General features: G+C 40.1%; 1 protein-coding gene across 3 annotated transcripts in view; it reads right to left on the bottom strand.

Moving 5' to 3' along the window:
- Positions 1-16,489, bottom strand: part of ST6GALNAC3 (ST6 N-acetylgalactosaminide alpha-2,6-sialyltransferase 3) — a 550,540-nt gene that overhangs the window by 309,089 nt on the left and 224,962 nt on the right. For all 3 annotated transcript variants that reach the window (XM_068538027.1, XM_068538029.1, XM_068538028.1), the window contains exon 2: positions 5,983-6,177. In XM_068538027.1, the coding sequence (XP_068394128.1) occupies positions 5,983-6,177 (195 nt within the window). The remainder of the gene's footprint in view (positions 1-5,982; positions 6,178-16,489) is intronic.

Here is a 16,489-nt window from a genome sequence, read left to right as displayed (position 1 = left end):
CAATAAATACATTCCCTGAGGCTTAGGAAAAAGATAAATTATCTTCAAAATGACGAAACCAATATGCCCATGCCAAAGAAGTAACCTTTGCTACATGTTAATTTAGTTGTTTCCTTTCCTATAACAAGCCAATAGTTGAAAGTTATTTTGTTTTACGATTACACAAATGGAATGTTCAGATTTTAGTTAACAATTAAATTGATCAGTTTTAAACTTTTGGAACATATATTTGCATATAATTGCCCTCAATATACTTATGTAAAATCCAAAGCCTATATTCCCAAATACAGAAAACCTATTCATGTCCGCTTTAGTTACATGTGCACATTTATTTGAATGTGTGCACTGTGTGCTTTTACTGCCAAGAAAGTCAGCTCTGTTTCTTAATTGTCGTTGTAACTACAATTCGGGAAAGGCTATTGCAACATCAATATGTTATGCACGTCTTTAATTAGGCTAGTGCGGCCTGTCTGTCACAGCAACTGATCCTAAGTATTCTTATTTAGTCTACGTGAAGCTTTAAAATGTTCTCTTTTTAAAAGAGACATATTTCGGCCTCATTAAATTGTTAAGCAAACCAATATAAGCCCTACAACTTGATTGCTATGTTCTAGAAATCCTGTGCTTCTTCACTTAGCACATCTTTAGCACCATCTGAAAGACCACTCTGCCCCAAATACCTGAAATCCTCTGCAGCTCTAATGTGTTAGGGCTCTCTTATCAGATCTGAGGGAGACATCTGTCACCCCCCTGATCACCAGGAAGATCTGGCTGTGGCATCCTATTGATCTCCAGAGCTTGATTTTCTCTTATCTAGTAGTTAATGCAAACAAGTTGCAGGTTGCTTGCTCTGAGCAATGTCTCACACCAGGTCACCACAAAAAAGATAACACAATGACTGATTCCATGGTTGGGAAATTACAGATAGAATCTAGCCTAAAGTTAATTTCCTTCTCTTTCCTCAAAATCTGACATGATCTCAACAGGGAGAAACAATCATTACCTGGAACCAAGCCCTGCGGTACTTTGGTCTTTTATACCTTTTTTCTGCCGCAATTAATTTAAAATGAATCGTTAAAACTTGCATTAAGGAGAAAGCAGAGTTCCCAGGATACTGCCAAGCACAGATGTTTTTTTTTTTTTTTGAAACACATATAGATGTTATATGCTTTTTACCATGTCCAAGGTCAAAGGATAATACAGTAACTGCCATAAAGCTATAGGTGGAGTCTCTCAAATTCAGTCCTGTTAAAATGGAAGGTTGCATTATTAATCAGTAGTGACATGAAAGGGCAAGTATGAACAGCTAGCAGGTCAGGGATTAAAGCGGGGGTGGGACACAGGGGAAGTATAGGACCTATTGCAAAATCTAAATCTTTCCCGGTCCCAGTGTCAGCATGGCACTACCTCCTGGTGGTGGTCAGCTCAAACATAAGTACTGATGAGGAATTCTGGGTTCTGTGGCCAGCAGGGACTTTCAGCATTTCAGCACTCACCGAGTTAGTTGGCACTCATTTTGTTTCCCTGCTTCTCAAGACTTCTCCTCCCTCAAATATAAGAACTTTAGCCTATACTGGTTAGGAAAGGGAAGGGGGACAGGGCAAAAAATGGGAGCCAATCACCAACTGCATTATATTTAGACTGTCATTATTGTGGTGGGATGGGTATTTTAATTCTTTCAATTTAACTCTTCTAGATTAGTCCTCATAGTTTTCACTGCATATTCCTTTTTATGGATCTGGACCAGAAAAAAAATACTCCAACCATATGAAATATAACTAAGTCCATCTATTTCTCTCTCCTGTGTTCTTTGTACGTTTACTTCTTGTACTTCCTTTGGGAGCAGATCATTCAAAAACTAGGTGAATTGATAAAATGAAGCCGAGCTTGAACTGGGTATAATTTACTATATGGGAGGCCTTCACAACAGACTGTCACAGATTCATGAGATTGCTTATACTTCCGCTTCTGCCAAGCCAAAGGGACCGGAACTCATCTCATTTTTGGTTTTTTTTTTAATTTTATTTTTCATTTTTTTTATTTTTTTTAATTTTTCACTTACTATTTCTTTTTTTTTTAACATCTTTATTGGAGTATAACTGCTTTACAATGGTGTGTTTTTAAAGATAGCAAGATAATCAAATTTTGCTCCCAAGCAACTCTGCTCTCCAGTGTCCACGAAATCTTCGACCTAATCCTGCCACTCCCACGCCCCATCTTTTTTTAGACAGTAGTGGAGAGACATTCTTTCTTGTAAACATTTCTGCTCATAAAATTTTTGTCTAGTGGCCGCAATGTCTGATCCAGCTAAAGCATTGGGCCATAAAACCATCATCAACAATGATCATGTTTGCAGAGGCTCTAAGTCTGGAAATCATTGCTGGCATGTCTACGTGTTTAAAAAAATTCTTGGACTTCTGGTGGTTTCTAGAAAGCACGTGCCTTCTTCTGAGAAATTTCTGAAAAAACCTCAAGGACCAAGATTTTCAAATAAATAGATCATCTTGGTTACCACTTGACTCAGCTCAGCCATAGCTATTGACCCTTCTCAGGATTAGAATAGAGTGAATAGGCACACAGGAGTGTGTAGTTATCTTTGAAGCAAAATTTGGGGGCCACTATTATAGCTATTTGCCCCAGAACATCAAATCCACCACTTATCATTTTTGCTATATTACTTTGGCTCTTGAAGATTTTTCGTTCTGAGTCTAATAGTCTAATGCAATTATCTCTGGCAAGGCCTGCGCTTGAAGCCATTATTTGGTGAGGACTAATGCACAGAGCATTTGGGCTAAGAGTAGAGCACAGACATGGGGGTGGGAAGGGTAGAATTTTGAGAAGGAAAGATGAAATCAACAAGGGTCACCAAAATTTGTTTTCCTCCCAATTTCGCCTAGAACAATCTGAGTGTGGAGGAAAATCTGTCATTCTTTTGGAGTGTTACACATTGTTTTTCAACTTCCATGCAAAATTTTCTGCTTATTACCTGTACTAATGTTACAGCATGGGGCCTCCCTTTCTATCATGCATAGACTAGAGGAATAAGTTAGCTGTATATCTGCTAGTTTTTACATAAAATGAAATTGCCTATTTCAAATATTTTAATTTATTTTAGATAGGTTACTAACCCATTGCTTTTTTTAGTTAAATATTTCTTGCTGTTAAAGTAGATGAAAACGCTTTGTGTGATTCCAGTCAATAAATATCCTACATGGTCTCAGAATGTATTTTTAACTTTTTATTATAAAATAGACATAGAGAAAAGTGCATACAACATGAATGCATATTTAATAAATATTCAGAATGTGAACCCCCATGTAACTTCCAGCTGGATCAACAGATAGGATGTTGCTGATATCTCAGAAACTCGCACTAATCACAAACCACACATTTCTCTCAGAGGTAACTGCTCTTCTCACTTACGTGATATTTAACTCCCTTGCTCTTTTTTTTTCCTTTTTAGTTTTACCTCCTATACATTTCCCTAAACAACATCGTTTAGTTTTGCCTCTTCCTGTGATCTATAAATTGAATCACACTGTTTGTATTCTCTCATTTTTTGCATCTTTTGCTCAAAATTATGTTTGTCTAAGATTCATACGTATTATCACCTATGGCTGCAATTTCCTCATTTCCAGTGATGTGTGGTATTCCAGTGTATGGAGCACAATTTTAACCATTCTCCTACTGAGAGACATGTGGTTGCTTCCAGGTTCTAGCTGTTACGAATAATGCTGCTACACGTGTCATCCACGCCTCCCACTGCATGTGCTCATGCATGTCTCTAGTGAATATACGGATGACTGGAAATGCTGGGACGTAGGGTATGCAGATCTTCAGCTTTAATCGATAATGGGAAGCTGTTTTTTCCAAAGTGCTTGTTCCCCCTGCTAGTACATGAGCTCCTATTGTTCCCCATCATCACCAACACTTGGTATTGTTGGATTCTTGATTTTTTGCCAATCTGATATTTAGTGTACATTTACCTCCTTGTGCTATTTTTCTTCCTTCTCATTGTGGTTTTAATTTGCAAAACTCTGATCTCTAATGAGATTGGGAACTCCTCCATATGTTTACTGCCCTGAATCCAGATCCCTTAAAATTTAAAGTCTGGTACTCTAGACTTTGGTATTTTGGTGTTGTTCACACTGAGCATTTCATGTCATAACTGGTAAGTACTGGGACAGCAAAAGAAACTCATTCATTGAATATCAATTTGGAACTGGGCACCTTATGCACTTTGTCCTATTTAATCCTCATGATAACTTGCTAGTTGACCTTGTTTTTGTAAGTGTGAGAACTGGCACTCAAATCATGCCTGTGTGCCTCTGTAGTCTAAAAACTCTTTCCAGTAATCATGTTCCCTCTCAAGAAATTACCTCCACATGGTCAAAATAATGATCAATATCCCGTAGTAAAGTCATTGTATTAAAAACTATACCAAAAGAATTTCAAAGGTGGCTGGTTAATATGTCTAATTAAATAACTGCAGCCCTAGGTCAGTTTTCCCCTTAACACTCCAAAATCCAGTCTATTAACATTTAAACAAATGAAAGGCTCTTTGATATTTGGTGGGATTTCCCTCGTGAAAGTAATTCGTGAGACAACTCAGGCACATGTTTCATTTTCTACCCATGACAGGCACTTGTGAAATGATTAACACAATCCAGTAGAGTTATAGAATATTAAATGACAGCCAGAAATAAAAGTAGCGAAAGACAAGAGTGAGACAAACTATTCTCTAAGAGATACATTTTTATATCGGTAATCTATTTATTAGGACACTCAACAAATTCAAGCAATAGACACTTTAAAAAAAATTAATTCAAAGCCAATTAAAGGAGAAGCATCAAGGCTCCTAAAAATTTATGTTATTAATGGTGCCTTTTTTTTTAACTATAAAGGTCTAATAAAAAGCTTGTAAATCCTGCAGATATAGAAACAATTTTCAAAGAATCAAATTAACCAGAAGCAATGACTCAGGCATGAAATTGCCTACAAAAGGGTCTGGACCAAGCCAGTTTTCAACATCCCTCCCTGATGCTAATAACTCTTGGGATGGGAGTAGTATTCTGTGGGTAACTCTCCTCTCTCGTATCTTTGCAAAAATGACCTTTCAATGGGATCTGATCCAAAACTCTTCCCAGTGATGTAGACACACTAATGACCTGTACCTTTGTCACCAACAACTTCCAACAGGCTTGGACTTGGCATCGATGAATATTAACCTCACATTCATCCCACTCCATTGAAACAAATGGTAAAAACAATTTTATTAATCACTTCTATACACTTCATACATTTTGTGAGGTCCATTTTATTTCTACTTCACTCCATGACACAAATCCTTGCTTGCAAAAGTGCTGGCACAGTGTGTACTTTCTACTTGTCGATATACCTCCATCCTCTTCTGTACCATCAACTGGCTACAAAGATTTAGAGGTTCAGTGATTATAGGATTTGAATGATTTTAACCCCTTTAAATTTGGAAACTCTTTAAATCCCATTATCTCTGTAGCCACTGAGAATTTTTAAATCAGCTTGGCCTTTTCTAGCTCCAGGTCTAAGGATTACAGAGTTTTAAAGAGTATAAATGCTTCTCTGCAGTTCTACAAAGAGCTGTCCCCAACCAGCTGACCTCCAGGAAATAAAGCCAGCCAGTTCTCCAGCTGGTAACTGCTGATCAGAATTTCTAAATGGAAAGATATGTATGTTATGCCACAAACCACCAGGAAAACATGTAATTCCTTCCTCAACTCCACATGAAGTCAGTGAATCAGAAGATTTGATGTAGGAGGGGCAGCAGACTTTAGACGTGTGTCAGTAAATGTCTAAGAAGGAGAAAACAGAAAATGTCAGGGACCCAAAGCAGCTCGCTGGGGCAGAGAGTAATGAGTTCATTGACTGCAAGCCACCTTGCTCCTAAAGAAAAGCTGTTACCATGGATACCCTCAAACCCTATGTAACCCTCTGAGGTCTTACCTCTTGCGTCCTCACATTTATGTATCCATAGTGAGTTCGAAGGGGCCGCCTGTATGTATAGGAGAATGGTATCCATTTTGCACCAGGTTGTCCGAAGCAGTTTAGTAGCAATGGAAAATTCACTTCATTCACAAGGCGCACAACCAGCAGGAAGAGGAAGGCTGCTATGAAGCTCACTGCAATCACAGACTTTCTCTACAAAACAGTCAAAAAAAAAGAGAAGAAGAATGAATGACTTTCAGTCAAAAGCAGTCTCTGAGAGGTGCTTCCTCTCCCTTTCTCTTTCAAAGGGATCAAAGGACTTTTTGTCACTTAGGATATTTCACTTGGAGACAGAAAATAACCATTTGGTGACCAGGTTGCCCTAGTGTGCTGAGCCTCTGAGAACAAACAGCAGATTTCTTGGATTATCTTTCCATCCCATCCCAATCCCTCCCTACCTTCCTATCTTCCTTGGTGACTCCTATTCAGTTTTCAAAACCCAAATCAGACATTCCCAACTACAGGAAGCCTTTCCTAACTGCTCATTTCCCTCCCCACCATCAGCCCCAACCTATCTACCCTAATAGAGGTAAGACGTACCCACCACTCCAATACTTTGAAGGCACTTCTACTGTTGTGCATTTTTCATGGTGTAATTCCTTATGTGACTTTTCCTGCATGTAATTTTGAGTTCCTGGAGAACTGGGATGTACTGTGCCATACTGCTCTGAGTATCCTAGGTCCTTAACACAGTACCTTACATACTGTAGGCACCCAACACACTCCTGAGTGAATGAATAAATGGATTTTTCACATTCTTATAGACCCAGTCCCCTTACAAATCATATTCCGCTTCTTTATCTAGCACCCTCTACAGGAAGGAAACTTTGTGCTGTAGGATATGCAAAAGATTCAAAAAGCTAACGATAAGAGTAGGAAAAATATCCACGTCAAGCAGCATAACAACATCCCCTAAACACGCTGTCATCAAACCAGAGTAGGAGCAACTGCATCTGACTGCCATGGGGAAAGGAGAGATGTGTTTGTGACTGAGCTTGATAAAATTCATGCATTTTAATCAATAGAGATGTGTGAGCACAGCTTTCTAGGAAGAGGGAACAGAGTAAGGAGGCAAGAAAACATGAAGTTATTCATAGCCACATAGCACTTTGTTTTACTGGGACACAGAGAAAAAGAAAAAGCTGAAAATACAAACGATAACTGTATGGACTGTCTCAGATACCAAGCTGAGAAGTCTCTACTGAATTTGTTAGTTGATGGAAAGTCGAAGGAGATTTTTGTCTGTTTAATTTTTGAAATGTGACTGTTTTAATCAAACGCCAGTGTGTAAGGTGCTTTGGAGCAGGGAGAAACCAAAGATAGGCAGCAACTAGTTAGGAGAGCATTCCAATTGGCTAGGACAGAGGTAATGAGGGATGGAAATGAGAGCAGTGGCAGGGAGTGTAAAAAGGTGAGAAAAGACATGAGAAACTCAATTTAGGTGGAAGACAGAGAACCTGGCTACTGATTGGATAGAAGTGGCAGATGGAAAATTCAGAGATGCCTGAGATTTTGAGTCCAGGTAACTGCAGTACTACTCATCATATCAGGAGAAACCAGGGTGGTAAGGGCAGAATTGATTTAAGAGAGTAAGAAGACGAAGCTCTTGGCTTTCTAAGTCTTACTTTTCAAGGACTGATGGGTCATCGGGATGGAGCCATCAAGGGGTCAGGCAGAAAGTCAAGTCTAGAGCAAGAAGAAAGAGCAGAGCTGAGGGCAGATGTCAGGAACAACTCTGCCTTGTCTCCAGGGTGAAGATGTAACCGAAAGTGGGGGTCCGGCTGCCTGCTGCTCAAAAGCCAGTACTAAAGAGGCAAGGTTGATGGAAAGGAAAGTTTGCTTTATTTTGGATGCCAGCACCGGGGGGGGGGGGTGGGGGGGTGGACGCCTGCCCAAAGGCTGAGTGCCCCCGGCGCTGACAACCAGTGGGCAAGAGCTTTGAAAGATGGAGGGGGCGGGGCTACATGCAGAAACAGCACAGTCAGCTCTGACAGTCATCTTGAAATTAGTCATGTGGCGGTCTGACCAGCATCATCTTGATTGTGTTAGGGACAGTTAGTCTGGAGTTCCAGGGTCAGTTGGTTCCTATTTCTTTGAAGTCAGTTCTCAGAATTGTGGCAGCTTATGTCATGGCTACAGTCTTGTCATCACGTAGTTAACTTCTTCCACCTGGTGGGGATTTCAGTATCTACAAGACAGCTCACAGGATACGGCTCAGAATGTTATCCATAGCCCTTGAGGAGGAGCTAAAGGTCCTTGACTAGGCTTACTGACTAAACTATTATTATTTAGTCTTGCTGGACTGTTTTCCTTTGCTTCTGCATTTTCTTACTTCTCTGATTAAACTTATTCTCTGGCTAAGGTTTTTCCACAGACAAAAGGCAGGCGGAGGACATGGGGTGAGGAAGGACCACAGGGTCCTGCTCTGTTTCAAAGACACAGTGAAGTATTCCTTCCTGAAGTTGGGCTTCGCCCCTGATTCTTCTTCAAACTTAAGGGAAACTAAGTAACTTTCTGGGAATGGGTGCTGTTGTGTTTTTAGCTCGCCACTTCCTGGTGGAATCGGCTTCCTTTTACTCATCACAGAATGTCCCAAAGGAGAAGAGAAACCCAAAGGTGGCCCCTGTATCCTCCCCGGTCAGTCTCCGTCAGGGAAGCAGAGCAAGGCCACAAAGTCAGACACCCAAAAGAAGTCTTTGCTCTTGCTCAGCTCCCGTGATGTGTAAAAGCCCATCCATCCCCCTGTCTAGCCAGCCCAATTTTCCAATCACCTGAAAGTCCCTTGAGTTCTGCCTCCTCAAAACCCCTCATCTCACCACTACCACAGCCTTACCTCATTTAACTTTCCAATAATGAAAACCTGTTTTAATTTGCTCCTCTGTGGAATCACTATGTCCACAACATCGCAATGTGTCAAGGTAACAGCTTAAATGAGGTGACGGATCTTACAAGTTGAAAGGGACACAGACCAGAACAGATGGCTAAATAAAAGCAAAAGGGCCAGTCACCCATTAAGTAAACTGGTAAGAACCTTTTTTACGGGTAGATTGTTGCCAAACAGCAGCTTGCTTTGAAGGAGACCCAGATGGGATTTGTGCCTTTGTCTATTCCAGAGCCCAGCGTGGCTCTCTGCTTCTCTCAGCTGCCACATTGCATTGCCCGGCTGAGGGTTTGGGGACAAAAGCATGGAGGGCTTTTCTGAATTCACTGATCTCACATAGCAACACATACATAATGCATCCATGAGAGGAAAATAAATCAGCCATTTTGACAGAAACTTCAAAATGGAATTAAATCACACTCGTAAAAGCCCGCTCCCCAAGTAATCTGTGTCTGCCTCCCATGTTCTGTCAAAGGGAACCAAGTAATGAGCAGACAGCAGATGAGGGGAGCAAACGGGGAGTGGAAACCAGACACCGACTCCTCTGTGCTGAACCTGGATCACAGTCTGCAGTGGGCAGGTGGGCTCTTTTCACAGCTCCGGCTTCCAGCGCCATTTCTGTTGCATTGTCTGCACCCGATTCTTTGCCTTTCTTTATATTTCCATATTCTTGTTTAACATGAACGCATTCCCATAGTGCTGATATAAAACCACCCTGAAATTTCACTAGAAGAGGTCTAATGTCAAGCACATTCTGGACACAAGTACATTCTTCTAGTAGTCACTTCTGCCAGATCATGACCTTGAGCTTCAACAACTACAATGAAAACCATGGATGAGGCTACTCACAATCTACAGACACCAGAATGCAGTGAGAATGTGTGTGTGTCTCTGTGTAGGGACGTGGGAGTTGGGGAAGTAACAAAATACCAATATCCATGATACACGTGAATATATTCACTCCTTCAAGTTGCAACTGCTCATTGAGTCCACATTCTGTGTAGACTTGGCAAGGTGCTGAAAAACAGAAATAAAACCATAAAAGACAGACAGACAGACCATGCTTCCAAAGAGTCACAATTCAGTGCACCTGGCAAGTAAACAGAAAATTATAATACCACAGATCAAATGGGGTGATGGAGGTATGCACAGGGCACTGTGGCAGTCCAGAGGAAGAGGGGGGAGAGCCGTGCATGGGACAATTCAAAGAATGCTTGTCTGAGGAGGTGATGGTCAAATGCAGTCCTGAAGAGCAAGAAGGAGTTAGGCAAGTGGAGATGGGAAGGCCATGCCAGGCGGAGGGAACAGCACAGACAGAGGCACAGGAGTTTTTGAAAGGCCTTAATTTGGTCAGAAACGTGCAAGTCATTTGATAAGTAGTGGGAGATGTGTTGGGAAGTGGACAAGGTTCAAATCATAACAAAAAATAATAAGCCAAATGCGTTAAGTCAGATGCATTTATCTGTCCCATCTACCTTACATTAGGGTAATGAAAGGATAAATACATCAAAGTGCTGTTTTTATAACTCTAAAATATTCTTCACTTTCCAATCAAATGTATCAATCACTTCATTTTATTCCGAACTGCCATTGAACACACCACACCTTGTTTCCAGTTGTTTGAATTAAGTTTATCCCATCAGTTGCTTGTTCTTTTAACTGTTTTGAGTCTATCAACAGTCAGCAAATTAGACTCTACTTGTTTACACATGTGTTCTACGTCTAACGATTTGTTTATGGACGTGATCACTGCTGCCTTTATTGAGGTAATCAGAGCATCCCCTAGATTCAACAGCCAACAATTAGGTAAGAGAAAGCAACAGTAAGTACTTGTCAAGTTTATAAGGCATAAGATTCAGTTCAACAAACTTTTCGTACTGCAGAAAACAGACATAAATTTAATAAGTCATTGCCCTAAGGTCAGACATGTGAACATTAAATGATATAATGGGTGGAAAAAGCAGAGCACAGTTCCAGGCACACAGTGAGCACTCAAAAATGGAAGGTGTCACTATTATGATATAACCACTAATTGTGAGGTCCTTGGTGGACATTAGCCAGTGGTGAGCATTGGCCAGCCCGTGGGAACAACGATAAGAACTGAGAGATATCTTTTTCTTAAATATTCCAAGCAGCTGCAAACACTTGAACTATTCAGTAGAACTCATCCACCCAAGCTCTGAGAGAATGTCACTGTGCCCCAATAGATCTGATGAATTGCTTTAGGGAAAGCTTTCTCCTTCTTTTGGGCAAGTCTGAAGGGGCCTTTAACAGCTGAGACATTTAGAATTTAATCCCCTCTGTGCTGCAAAAATATGCATCAAAAATGTGGCATTCCAGTTGCTCGCTCTTTAGAGTAGGATATCAGACTTTATAGCAGAAATACCTATTTCAAAATAAAACCCACAGAGAATTCATGATTTAGGGAGAAAACAATTGCAGAGATTTGGACCTAGCAATTTTGCAACCTTTATTAACATTTTTATGTTTTTATTCTTTTAACCACAGAATAAATTCTTTAACTTTTAGGTTAGTCAGTTGCTAGATTTTTGGTTTCTTTTTCGTAAATGATAAACAACAGTACAAAGGCGTATGTTTCTACTTAAATCGTATTATTTAATGACTGAATTAGTTGCTTACATGGTAAAATGGTGCACTTTTGTCCATATGCTGTCATTTACTCAATAATAAATACGAAAGCACAGTGTCAACTGTATTATTTATACCATTACTCAGTAACCTCACACATTGATAGGACCCTACTCATTGCTTATTTGTGACCTGACCAAATATAATTTCTTTTCCCATATAAAAAGTTGTGCCACTGGCCAAGCTCCAAATCTGGTTCTCCCTGAATACAACAAAGCTTCATCCCATTTGTACAAGGATGAATTAGCAAAGCTCAGAGTATATACATAAAACTCTTCATTTGTTTCACTTTATTTATTGAATCAACAAACTGGATCCTGCTTGCTAAACTATGGTGAACTCTGGGGGAAATCTCACTCATTTGTTGGGGGGATAAGAAAAGGAGGGTAAAAAAAGGTGGACAATCCTAGATTGGTGGAGTCCACACAGGAGCTTACCAAGGGCAGCCTTAGGCAGCATAGCTGGTAATAGAATCTTAGAGGCCATCAAGAAGAGACTAGTGGGGCTTCCCTGGTGGTGCAGCGGTTGAGAATCTGCCTGCCAATGCAGGGGACACTGGTTCGAGCCCTGGTCTGGGAGGATCCCACATGCTGCAGAGCAACCGGGCCCGTGAGCCACAACTACTGAGCCTGCGCGTCTGGAGCCTGTGCTCCGCAACAAGAGAGGCCACGATAGTGAGAGGCCCGCACACCGCGACGAAGACTGGTCCCCACTTGCCGCAGCTAGAGAAAGCCCTCGCACAGAAACGAAGACCCAACACAGCCATAAATAAATAAATAATTTTTTTTAAAAAAAGAAGAGAGTAGTGAATGTCAAAAACAAGGTCAACATGGGAGACTGAGCAGCATTTCAGAATCCAGGAGGCTGATGAAGAAAATGTGATAGGTAAAAGCAATACACTTTGAGAGCAGGCTTTGAAGAAGGCAGAGGAAGTGAAGCTAGAGAGGCAGGAAGGGATCTGGTTATAGGAAGTTATATATCATGCCAGAGTCTGGACTTTTCTGCAGAATACAAAGAAGGGGTCTAAGTGTGGGATAGAGAGGGTCAGACCTGATCAAGGAAAGCTCACTCTGGAGGTGGTATAGTCAATGAATGGAGAGGCGGGAAAGACCCTTCAGGAAAGATAATGACAAAAGCCAACAATGGACTACTTCTTCAGGTATCATTAATGGACATTAAATTCTCAATATGAAAACTGCAATTGTTACTTTCAGAGACTGGCTTTTCTTTTCCTAGTAGGGCCAGTGGGAATAAAGTCCAGATATAGCAGATATGGATGAATAATCATCATAGACTTAAGAGAAGATAATATTTAATGAGTGTTATTAGTTGGAGAAATATTTCTGTAATCCCTACTTTCCAGATGAAAAAATAGAGATATGAAGAGTTTGAGTAACTTGCCCAAGGTCACAGAGCAAGAAAATAGTAAAGACAGGTACTGAACTCAGATATTCTGACTCCAGAGTCTGTGTTTTACTGTATGAATTAACTAAGTTGTTAATTGTTACTCATACCAACAGGAACACTCTTACAGGATTGGTTCAGAAATTTTAAAAACTGGTACTAGCCATTAGCAGATTTTGTAATACATTTTGTCAATAAGCAAAATACCTAATTCATATGGAAAATTAAGAGGCTGATCTGAAGCATAGTAATTATATTATTTCAAAATCAGTAATTTGTGGACAAATTTAACTCTGGCTGTATTCCCAGTATTAAAAAAAACAACTACAGGGTACCACTGGTTAGCACTAAGGGAAAATAAAGCAATTATTCTTCCACTTCTGCTGGAGAATATTAGGTACCCTTTGTCAATCAATAGTATGGAGCCTTAATTCAGGCAGTTTATAGGAACCAACATGACAGAATGGGTATGTCTTTTTTTCTCAGCTCCACAATTCTATAATCTTTTTATTCAGTGAAGATGCAGCCAAACAGCAAAATGTTGATGGTTTCTTTAAATAAATACATGCATAAATATATAAATAAATTAAATTAAAAATTAAAATGAATTTTTTACAGTAGTAGAACATCTTCAATATGGTGATCTACTATAAGAATTTGGAGCCATATTTGTATATTAATGCATATATGTGGAATCTAGAAAAATGGTACAGATGAACCAGTTTGCAAGGCAGAAATAGAGACAGATGTAGAGAACAAACGTATGGACACCAACGGGGGAAAGCGGGGGGTGGGGGGTGGTGGAGGTGCATGGGATGAACTGGGAGATTGGGATTGACATGTATACACTAATATGTATAAAATAGATAACTAATAAGAACTTGCTGTATAAGAAATAAATTAATTAAATTAAATTTAAAAAAAAGAATTCAGAGCCACATCACACATCACCTTCAGACAGTCCAGTTCAGACTGGGTACAGTCCAGTAAGAATTACAAATCCAATAAACAAAAGCCAAAGCAATAGAGTTCTCATGGGCACCCCCATTGTCATAAATTATTCTGTGCAAAACGCTAGTCCTAGAGAAAAATTACGGATGGCCAAAACTTCTTCAGGGATTTTTTTTTCCCCAAAGGAGACTTCCTATAGCTGCAAACACTAGAGAAGTTCAAGTTAATGTGAACATTCTGAGTGTCAGATGGCATGATAAGAGGTCACACTGAACTTTCTAACACATTTTAAAACCTAATGAAACATGTCAATGGGTTTTCAATATGCCTGCACACTTTTCTTCTTTTATTTGAGGAGGGGATTTAGGTTTCCTGACCTATTTCGACTTTTAAACTGCTACAGTACTAAATGAAAACAATCATGGCTACATTCACTGAGTTTGTCTATTTTGTAAAATTATATAAAACCAGTTTCATATCATTTTGCTTCTTCATCTTTATCGTATTGCTTCAGCATATATCTTTTCACATAGCAGAAAAAAATGAAAGTCCTTCAGAACCACAAGATAGAGCTGAAGGCAGATATTGAATATGTAAAATGAAGGACCCCGCAAGCAGTCTCTCAGTGTGGCTGTACAGATAGACACAGAGAAATTTAATCCAAAAGACTGGTTCTCATGATGAGAACAGCAGAGACTGGGGCAGATGAACCTGAAGTTATCTTTTTTCCTTTTTTCATTAAATCCTTGTACTTATGGGAAGAAATATGTTCCAGTCCACCTGCTGTCCCCTCCCTGTCCCCTGACATTCTGTTGAGGGAAGAGAGGTGCTAACTAACCAGGGGCAATGAAGATAATTAGGTCATCAGACCAGGTGCCTTTGTTTTATTCTCAGCCAACTTATAGTCTTCACCGGCCTTATTCGGTTTCTACGAACATCTGCTTGGCATCTTTCACTCTTAAAAAGATGACTTTGTCTTTTAGAATCCAATTCTTACTTTGTGTTTAGGACACAGAAGTGCAGCAGAAGGATAAATTCTGGTGGTCGTAACGTCATTAGGGAGGGAGTCCTGCCAGAAGCATCACGATAATGATGAGGATGACAATGATGAGGACGAGGATGACGACACCGAGTTTTCTCACCGTGTCACATGAATCTATGTGACATTACAGCATAAAACACTTACCTTTTAAGCACTTTCAGGCCTACCACCTCACATGATTCTCCACAGAGCCAGCGAAGTAAGAAGGGATGGCTGGATGCTTGAAAGCCTCATCTCCCATTTCCCCTTTCATGCCCTCCATGTTTCCACCTGGACTTCTCACCATGCTCCAATGCCCCATGGCTACCCAGTTCCTGTGACTTTGTCCAGGCTGCTCCGCACTGGTGCCCTGCTGTTTTCTACCATCCCCATCTCTACAAGTTCAAATATAACTCAGCTTAAATAGCGTAGCCCCCCTAAAGCCCTCTATTTCTCCCTGGCTTCCAGTTCATGGGTAAGGGTGGGGTGGGGTGGTGGGTAGTGAAAGAAGATAGAAGACAAAGATAAAGAGGAATGCAGGAGGGAGGAAGGGAGAGAGGGAACAATTCCTCTACAACTTTGTTTATAAAAATTCCTTGAGGACGTGAACAAAGTCTGAGAAACATCTCTCATACAGGCAGCATCAAACACAGTGTCTTGAACTTAAAAGACACTCAGTAAATATTTGTGGAAGAAAGGAAAGAATAAAGGGGAGAAAGAAGAAAGGATGGAGGGATTCAAAGTTATTCTCTTCTAAAAATAAGCAGTAAATCATCCAAAAAGTTTTAGTTTAGGATCATTAGGAAAAATGTTTTTCTATGAGGGGAAAACCCACAAATTGTTCTTTTCTTTCTTCTTCTTAATTCACCTCACTTGGAGATTTCTGTGTAGATCTTATGTGAGTGTTGGGGGGAGGTGGGGGAGGAGGATTAGGATGGGGAATATAAAGTGAAGTGGGAAGAATTTGAGTCTTTGTTAAACCGGACTTTTCGCTGAGCGTTGCTTTGAAGTTCCTGATAGAACTCTCAGATCTGCTTAGAGCAACATCATTTATACAGCACATAATGAAAAGACTTACAAGAATTCACATTTTTTAGAAAACCAACTCTTGTCTGAGGAGAACACTTAAAGCTAGAATTCCGCATCATGGAATGAGAAGTGCATAACAAAAGGATTGCCTGTCCTTCTAATAAGGACAATGGCCCATTTTCTGAAAGAAGGAACTTGCAACTGTTTGCTGTGTGCTCAGCAAGTATCAGGTATTGTGCCAGAAACTTTATAGGGATGAAATTAGATTCTCACCAGCAGCCTATCTGTAGACTCAGGGTGGTCAAGTTACACTAAATGAACCAATATAGGTATCCTTGGGCACATTGCTTAACCTGTTTGTGCTTCTGTTTTCTTACCTAAAATTGGAGAACAAAATAGTACCTGCCTAATATGATTGTTAAAGGTTTAAATGAGTTACTACATATGAAGGGCCTTCAGTACTGCCTGGAAAAGGGAAAGTGTTCAGCACTTGTTAGCTTTTGCTATTAGAGTATTTCATCAGATCTAAG

Source organism: Eschrichtius robustus, chromosome 3, assembly GCF_028021215.1.
Source record: "Eschrichtius robustus isolate mEscRob2 chromosome 3, mEscRob2.pri, whole genome shotgun sequence".
Taxonomy (NCBI): Eukaryota; Metazoa; Chordata; class Mammalia; order Artiodactyla; family Eschrichtiidae; genus Eschrichtius; species Eschrichtius robustus.
Note: the sequence above shows the minus strand (reverse complement) of the source record. Positions and strands in the feature narration are given on the sequence as shown.